The sequence below is a fragment of the Alligator sinensis genome, unplaced genomic scaffold (genome assembly GCF_000455745.1).
Source record: "Alligator sinensis unplaced genomic scaffold, ASM45574v1 scaffold210_2, whole genome shotgun sequence".
Taxonomy (NCBI): Eukaryota; Metazoa; Chordata; order Crocodylia; family Alligatoridae; genus Alligator; species Alligator sinensis.
In genome coordinates, this window is record NW_005841946.1 from 2,108,041 (window position 1) to 2,117,098 (window position 9,058).

The 9,058-nt window shown below is 50.8% G+C and overlaps 1 protein-coding gene and 1 long non-coding RNA gene across 3 annotated transcripts in view; one reads left to right on the forward strand and one right to left on the reverse strand.

Annotated features, from left to right (window-relative positions):
• The window catches only part of LOC102370707 (actin, cytoplasmic type 5-like), a 2,436-nt gene extending 1,636 nt beyond the window's left edge, over positions 1-800 (reverse strand). Inside the window, exon 1 of the mRNA XM_006020080.3 lies at positions 1-800. This exon is cut by the window's left edge and continues 1,636 nt beyond it. Within this exon, the coding sequence (XP_006020142.1) occupies positions 1-748 (748 nt within the window). The 5' untranslated portion in view covers positions 749-800.
• Positions 801-1,434: 634 nt separating this feature from the next.
• Positions 1,435-9,058, forward strand: part of LOC102371116 — a 39,164-nt gene continuing 31,540 nt past the window's right edge. The window contains exon 1 of one of the 2 annotated variants that reach the window (XR_323397.1): positions 1,435-1,484. This is a non-coding gene — a long non-coding RNA (uncharacterized LOC102371116). Of the gene's footprint in view, positions 1,485-1,658; positions 1,807-9,058 lie in introns of those variants that run through there. The other variant, XR_323396.1, reaches the window with a different exon arrangement.

Here is a 9,058-nt window from a genome sequence, read left to right on the forward strand (position 1 = left end):
TGATGACTTGGCCATCAGGCAGCTCATAGCTCCTCTCCAGGGAGCAAGAGGATGCAGCTGTGGTCATCTCCACATCAAAGTCCATAGCCACATAGCACAGCTTTTCCTTGATGTCCCTCACAATCTCCCTCTCAGCTGTGGTGGTGAAGCTATAGCCTCTCTCTGTCAGGATCTTCATGAGGTAGTCAGTCAGGTCGCGGCCTGCCAAGTCCAGACGCAGGATGGCATGTGGCAAGGCATAGCCCTCGTAGATGGGCACGGTGTGGGTGACGCCATCCCCAGAGTCCATGACAATGCCAGTGGTACGGCCAGAGGCATACAGGGACAACACAGCCTGGATAGCCACATACATAGCTGGGGCATTGAAGGTTTCAAACATAATCTGAGTCATCTTCTCCCTATTAGCCTTTGGGTTCAGGGGAGCCTCTGTAAGCAGGATTGGGTGCTCCTCAGGGGCCACTCGAAGCTCGTTGTAGAAGGTATGATGCCAGATCTTCTCCATGTCATCCCAGTTGGTGACAATCCCATGCTCAATGGGGTACTTCAGGGTCAGAATGCCTCGCTTGCTCTGGGCTTCATCTCCCACATAGCTGTCCTTGTGGCCCATCCCCACCATGACCCCCTGGTGCCTGGGGCGCCCCACGATGGAAGGGAACACAGCCCGGGGTGCATCATCCCCTGCAAAGCCAGCTTTACACATACCAGAGCCATTGTCAACCACCAGCGCTGCAATCTCTTCTTCAGCCATAGTGGGTTACCTGGGAGAGTGAAGACAAAAACTAACCCACTCAGATGCCCTGCCAGCTGAATAGCATGTCCTAGCATGCCACAGTGCCTATTTAAGGGGGTTCTAGCTCCACCCCTATCCTGTCTCTGCACCTGATTGGAGTAGCCACGGGAATCTTCTGGGATCCTATTGGTTCACTGATGTCTCACCCAGGGCAGCAGCTACTCTGTTAGCTGCAGCTGGCTTGCATTAGGGAGATGCACAGAGGCAATGCAATCTGCAACTCTGGCTTCCACCAGGGCATTTCCCCCTCTGCAGGGATCCTGTCAGAGGTATGGTGCAAACTAGTGCAATGCCATGGCACTACCTGGCACTATAAGGAAAGAGCTGCAGTGACAGTGGGCATTTCCCCTCTTCTAGGTTGCACACATTAAACCCTTAAATGAAGGTAGATTAGACTTTCCCAACCCCATTGTTTCCTTTCATTGAAAATGGCTGTGGAGAATCTCCAGAGATCTTTCTGCTGTGACTTTCCAGAGGTCATAAACCTGCTGATTATGATGGGCTTTTTGTTTCTGGGGGGTGGGTGCAATTATCTGCTTGCTTCCCTGAAGCAAGCTGTATGAGGGAGATGGAGGTCATCTCAAGCTACTGTTATAAAAGATGAGCAAGAGCTGGAAATATGGAGCAAGGTTTTCTATGGTCCATGTTAATACCTAGTGTTTACAGAGCACTTTCCACTAAAAGAACTTTACAGGTGAGTCTTAGAGGGAGGCACTGTGCAAAAACCCTTTCTCATTAGAGCACCAGACACTGATAATTAATCCAGCACCAGGGCTCTTCTTTGCAAATGAGCAACAGTTGGAAAGACTGGGTGTATCCCTGCTGCATCTCCCAGCTGGAGTGAAAGCAAGCAGGGCATAGTACAAGCTGCTATGACTGACAGCAATAAAGATGGAAAAACTTTGGGGAGGGTTGGCGGTCTTATTTTCTACGCAGTTTGTTTTTAGTTATAAGTTTTTATCCTAGAAATGGCAGATTAATCCAATCACTAGACCTTGTACCCTTTACTGAAACAGGTAAGTCCTCATCAAGTATTTTTCCCATCAGTTCCTATTAGTTTCCCTGTATGGCTGACTGCATCGTCAAGTGGCTGTACTAATAAGCATCCATGAGTTGCTCCACAGGACTTTATTTTTATTATGAGAGACGATTCATATCACTCCACCTCAAATTAAATGCTTTGAGCAGGACTGTTTTGATTCATTATTTGGAAGATGGTGTTTGAGAGCCTGAAAGGTTGCAGTGATCTGGTAGCTGGCTGGGCAGAGCTGGGGGAAAAGCAGATCACCTGTTTACAATCCTCAAAGGCAAGATTTGAGGTGATGCAGAGAGCAGTGGCCAACTGAAGGCAGCTTGTGGTAGTTTCCTTGATCTAAAGGGGAATAGCTCTTGGGTGAAGGGGGAAATGTATCCAGGCCTGTAGGAGAAGTGCTTGTTGCTTGGGGGAGAACCATACACCAACCTACTCCTAACAGTGCTTGTACTAGATCACCCTTACCTTTACCACTGGGGGTAGCTCCCCGGGGATCCGTGGCAGGAGTAGAATTAGGGATGTGTTTATGGACAGCAGTGGACTGAATTGTGTTTCTGTACAAAGGCACGTATAAAAAGCTTCCCCGTTCGGCAGCTCACAATGCTGATTCTGCCTGATGTGCTCCTAGCAGTGGGGAGAGGAAGGCTTGATTCGCCTCCTCCAGCTAGCAGGCAGGACTAGCCAGCTGACAAGGCAGCAGTGATGCTTAATGGTTAGTGAATTAGCCTGGAGACCTGGCTCTGCTGCGGGTCCACAGGGTGAAACCAGGTAGTCACTTCTCCATTCGCCTTCTCTAAAATGGACACTGATATTCTATTCTTCTCTGCAAAGCCCTTTGAGATGCACAGGGGCAAACTCTATAGGAGAGCAAAATCATTCAAGCGTTTTAGCGAAGTCTTGCCAAATTCAGGATGAGGAGCATTGCAAAGGGCTGCAGCAAGAGCTGCTGCTACTGTCCCACAATCTCTGGGGGATCTCAAAAACATGGAATTGCAGGAGCGGTTCTCTCATCAAAGCAAAATGGACATATGGAAAATCAGGCATGAAGGTAAACCATTTTACAGTGTTGTTTGATACAATCTGCTAATGTTTCCCTCTGGAAACCTTCTGTTATTCCTAATTTGTGAACGTCCCATACCCTACAGATGAGTGAGATCTGGGATTGCAGTTAAATTCTCTCAGAAAGGATGCCCTGTAGTGCAAGAAAATAAAGATTTTTGTATTCCAATCCTGCAACTGAATCATAGAAAGTTAGAGTTGGGAGGGACCTCAGGAGGTCGCATCTAGTCCAGCCCCCTGCTCAAAGCAGGACCAGCCCCAACTAGGTCATCCCAGCCAAAGCTTTGTCTACCTGGGTCTTGAAAACCTCCAAGGATGGAGAGTGCATCACCTCTCTGGGTAGTCTGTCCTAGTGTTTTACTGCCCTCCTAGTGAGAGAATTCTTCCTAATATCTAAGCTAAACTTCCCTTGCTGCAACTTGAGTCCATTGCTCCTCGTTCTGTCATCTGCCACCACTGGGATTCATCCGGCTCTGTCCTCTTTCAAACCCCCCTTCAGGTACTTGAAGGCTGCTATTAAATCTCCCCTCAGTTTTTTCTTCTGCAGACTAAATAAGCCCAGCTCCCTCAGCCTCTCCTTATAAGTCACATGCCCCAGCCCCTGACCCATTTTGTTGCCCTCCACTGGACTCTCTCCAATTTGTTCACATCCTTTCTGTAGTGGGGAGCCCAAAACTGGACACGGGACTCCAGATGTGGCCTCCCCAGTGCTGAATAGAGGGGGAAGAATCACTTCTCTCAATCTGCTGGTAACACTCCTACTAATGCAGCCCAGGATGCCATTAGCCTTGGTACACTGCTGGCTCCTATTTAGATTATTGTCCACTGTCACCTACAGGTCCTTTTCTGCAGAGCTGCAGCCCAGCTAGTCAGCCCCCAGCCTGCACCGGTGCATGGGATTGTAGGACTTTGCACTTGTCCTTGATGACCCTCATGAGATTTCTTTTGGCCCAATCCTCCACTTTGTCCAGGCCACTCTGAATCTGAGCCCTACCCTCCAGCATCTCTACTGTTCCCCTAGCTTGGTGTGGGGAGCCACTCAGCACGCCACAGCCATCACTGAGTTCTGTGCAAGTCCGTCCACAAATTAGCTGCTCTCCATCACATGGTAGAAAAACAGGTGCCAGAGATGCCTCGGGTACTGAGTTCCATTAATACAGCCCCCAAATCCATTTCCCCCTATTAATACAGTCCCACGGTTTGAATACAAATCAATGTTCATGGTGTCATGTTTTGCCTACTGCTAAAATCCCACATCTTTCCACCTCCCTGACCTCTTTCAAGTGAAAAATGAGATCATTGCAGAGCTCCTTGCATCTCTTGCATGAAAATGACTCTGACTATGGGTTAACTGGAGTATTAATAGTCTGTTTCTACATGCTAGACTAATCCTGGAGACATTGATGTCATGAGGACCCCCTATAACAGTGTTGCTGAACTTCTTCCATACCATTCCCCGACTTTCCACCCCAGGGCCCCTCTCTCACTTTGGAGCGTGTTTGCAGCCACAGGCTCAGACCCTTGTTCTGTAGAAGATTCTCAGAGATCAGAATAATTCTGTACAGCTATTGAATGCACCAGGGAAACCAGCGGGCTTTTTAATTCACAGGCTTGGTCACCACTGGTACGCTAATGGAACTGCTTTCTCTCCCGTCTGAAGACGTCCTTTATCCTGCTGCTCTTCCTTCAAGGTCACTCTGATACCCTTTTAACTAGGAAAAATGGTGAAGAGACAGTGTTCAAGCTGGTTTAGATATGATGCTGGAAAGGCCTTGCTTTCTGTATGGGACCTCTACTATCTTGTCCTCAACTTGCACGTGCTTTAGCTTGTCAACAGGCACTTTTGTTTTTGGATCATCTCAGAAGCAGGGTGTGGATCAGGGGTGGGCAAAATGCAGCTTGTGGGCAGGATGTGGCCCGCCAGCCCGCGGGGCCCCTAAAAAATTTAGAAAATTAATATTCATCTGCCCCTGTCTGCCTCTCATGTGGCCCTTGATGGCTTGCCAAAAATCAGTAAGCGGCCCTCCACCCAAAATAATTGCCTGCCCCTGGTGTGGATTCCAGGGTCCATATTTTGGCTCTCGGCTCTAATTGTTTTCTGTTTTCCAGGTCTTTGTCTTCTCTTCCCTTCTCTCTTCCTCTTTCCTTTTCTCTCTTTAAGATATAAAACCAAAACCCCTTCTTCACCAAAGTAAGATATTGGCAAGCAACGCCACCAGTGACCAGGGCTGGTTTCACTGCAGACTTCCATTTAGCTGCTGTTTGCCTCCTAAGTCCCAGCTTCCCTCTACTGGACAATGGCATGAGAAGGCTAATAATGCTTTAGAATTTAAAATTGATCAAGAAACTGCTTTATAAATCTGCAACCTTCAGCTTGATCCTTTCCAGAAGCTGCTCTCTCAAGCCAAAGCAACCAAAGATGCCTCAGATAATTTCATTTACATAATTTATATACAAATCTGATTCTGCTTGCTAAAGGGAATGCATGTTAGGGTGAAGCTTGCCCCTTTCCTCAGACGTTCATCATTCTCTCTCCACAAATTAATCTCATGGGAGGATCATCCTGCAATCTCCTTCAGGAGCAATTGCTTCATCACAAAATCATCTCTCTGTGGGCTTCCATCCTCAGCAGATGAACTAGTCCTACAAAATCCTTGTAGGGCTGGTCTGATCTGTGCTGCAGGGAGTTGAGCTGGCAGGGATTCTCCAGCTTTGCAGGCTGGTGCGGAGATGGAGCTAGCATTCAGCACCTGTTTCCACTAGCCTCAGTTGTGCAAAGCAGTGTCAGTGCTAGTGCAGCACCTGTCAACATCTTTTCAGTGCTCTTTCAATGAGACTGGAAATGACTGACTGGATTATCCACCTCGGTCATAGAAGCATAGAAAATGAGGGTTGGAAGGGACCCCAGGAGATCACCTAGTCCAAGCCCCTGCTCAAAGCAGGACCAGGCCCAACTAGATCGTCCCGGCCAGGGCTTTGTCTAGCCAGGTCTTAAAAACCTCCAAGGGTGAAGAGTCCCCCACCTCTCTGGGGAGCCTGTTCCAGTACTTTACTACCCTCCTAGTGAGAGAGTTTTTCCTGACATTTAACCTCAACTTCCCTTGCTGCAACTTGAACCCATTGCTCTTTGTTCTGTCCTATCCTGCAGTAGACAGAGCTGCAGGCAGTGATCCCTTTCATGCACTGAAAGCCCGTACAGACCTGATGGACACTAGGCATGCAGTCTGATGGTTTAGTTGGGGTGAGGGTGCGTTGGCAGTGTGGCTCTGACTCCCTCCCTGACTTTGACCAGGCCACATAAATTCTCCGGGCCAGACAGATGCCCCTTGAGCCACTTTAGGGGCTACACAGAGAGACAGTCCTTCCTCAAAGGATTTTGCTATCTTCCCACTAGCGTCGCAAGCTTCTGACTGCAGTGACGCCATAGCCGGGCGGCTGCGTTGTCACCCTACGGTGGGCATCTCTGGTGCTTTTGCAGCAGCAGCTCAGGTTAAGCTTAATCCTTCTGCTCGTGGGTGAGAAACCTTCCCAAGATGTGCATCAATACCAACAGAATCAAGTCCTGGGGCAAGACGCCTGCCTTTCATCTGGCAAATGACTGACAAAATGCGGCAGGAGCGCCGTGCAACGCAGCGCTGTGGGGCGTAGGAGGGGAACGGCTGAGCTGAAGCAGCATGGAGCGGGGATTGTGAACGCCAGGGCCAGGTGTCTGTCTGTGCTGCTACTGCTCTTGCATAGCTCTGTGCTGACGGGCTGGAGCTGTTTGCTTTACTGGGCTGAGACCAATTCTGTATCATGCGAGGCCTGCCGGTGCCCCAGTCGGCCCCATCGCCCTAGACGCCCTCCACGTGGAGTTCCCCCGGAGAGCAGCTCGATGGCTCCCAGGCTGCAGGGCAATAGGGCACCCAGCATGTTGGGCTCTCTGGGGAGCTCCCCACTGCCAAGGCACCAGAGAGGGACTCTCCGTAGACACCCTCCGGCTGCTGCCAGCTGAGGGTTGTGCAGGGAGGAGGGTTGCCACCATGGCCCCTTGGGCTTTGCACCAGAGGCCTCCAGGGTCTCTTCCCTGTGAACGAGAGGCAGCCCCAGCAACCAAGGCCTGGGGCAGGCTCTCCTCCACGTGCAACACCCCCTGACCAGCAGATGAGACAAGGAGGCAGCGAGTTCATGCAGGACCCGGAGAAGTGTTGTTAACAGCACTCCTGTCAGCTGCTCTCTCTTTCTCCCCACCTCTGGCTGCTCTGTTCTCTGTCCCCTTTAATCCCTCCTCTTCCTTTCTGGGGTCCAACCCAGGGCCAGGTAGTCCTAGTCCCCTAGTTGCTGCAGATTTGCACCAAAACCCTGGATAGGTCTCTTCCCCGCTCTAGACCTTGGTGTCTCCATCAGTGAAGGGGGCGCAGTGGCATCTTCTGGTTTCACAGGGGTGCTTGATATTGCAAAAGGCCTGATGATATGGTGCCTGCCAAGTATTTCATCCAGTCTCCTCAGACTTCCCCTCCCACCCCCTGGCTCCATTGCTCCTGATCGGATGACTGACCTTGCTGGGTAAAACTTGGAGGGGCAAGGCGGTGAGTCAGGGCAGCTTGGCTGGGAGGAATAGACCCCCTGGGCCAACAGGAGGGTTCCCGGCTGTGCAGGGACCCCGCTGCACGAGTGAAATTGGAAGGCACCGTGCCAACTCTTTATGAAGACATCAAGCAACAGTTCAGTGGGTTTTCCTGACTCTGGCAGGTCAGTGCACTCCATCGGGCTGCAGATGCAATCACTCGGCGGCCTTTAACAGGGTTTCGGTGGGAAGCGAGCGAGCCAGTCACTGTGGTGGGGGACATTCCCAAAAGCAGTTGGTGTCCAGGCCTTGCTGAGGGATCACACTGTTGCCTGGGGTTGGGAATGCATGCCACTGTGGTCTCCCACCGAGGCTGGCCTCGGCAGCCCCGGGCATCTCGCTAGGCACAGAGAAGCTCGAAAGCCCCATGTCAACCCTAGGTGGTTCACAATCGTTCCCAGAGAGCGCCTTTTGTCCCCATCCCACCTGGGCAGAAATGGGGATGGGAGGTGAGGGGGCTGTGTCTCCTGAAGCACTGAGGGGGTTGCAGGTGGCATGGTAGCAACATCCTGCAGTGCTGGGCTCTCCCTGGGCAAACAGCAAATCCTGTTCGCACGGAGGTAGTCAGCCGTGTTTGCCTGCAGTCAGGCAGAAGGCACAGCGTCTGATGCTTACCAAAGCTCATGCTATACAGCCCTGACTTAATTAGCCTATAAGGTACAGTGCTACCCTGCCTTCTGCTAAATTTGGTTCAGGCTGTGGACACGCTGTTGGAAGCGGGGTTCCCAGCGCTTGTGAAAGTCAGGCCGGGCTCCCCAGAAACAGGTGCCTGCAGTTAGAAGGCCCTGTCCAAGCACTGCTGTGGCCTTGGCTTATTTTGGATGCGACTTGCCTTCCTGCTCTCTCTGTGAGGCCAGGCAGTTTTTTCTTTCATAGCAATAGGTGGCTTTGTAGATGTTACTGCCCTTCTGTGAATAAATAAGATCAATAAGACATTTCCTCCCCCAGACAGCACTCCCCAGCCTTTGAAGACACCCTGCTCTTCACAGCACCTGGGATTAAAGATGAGCTTTGCAGAAAGGAAGCTTAATAAAATACAGTCGATCTTGCGCTCCTGGGAACCTGGCGGTGTTATTAAAATCCACTTTTCCTTGATGCTCTGCTTTGAGCAGGGTTTAGCCAGGATACACAGGAGTTTATTGCTGGAATCTGCAGGGCTGTCAGTGTCAACCCGCTGAGCTTAAGCTGGTCCCCATCTGTCTAATAGCTTTGTGGCACCTCCCAAGGCAGGAGATTACTGAAGGCACGGGTTTTATCCCAGACTTTGCCACTGACTTGCGAAGTGCCTTTCCCTTGCTGTGCTTTAACCTCTCTGAACCTCGGTGTCCCTATCTGTGAAATGGGAGTGATGCATGCAGGCTGGTCAGGGATGCTGGTCGTGTAGCGCCCTGGGAACCTTGGAGAGAAGCTGCTTTGGCAAAACGCAGTGGTTTATTAAGAATATAGGCAAACTGAAGCATAACCTGGCTACAGAACGGAGCCGTGAGTGAAAGCACGCTCTACCTCCTCCCGTTCTTGAGGATTAACGTGTTCGGCTGCCAGCACCGGGGGGAAAAGTACCAGGGAAAGA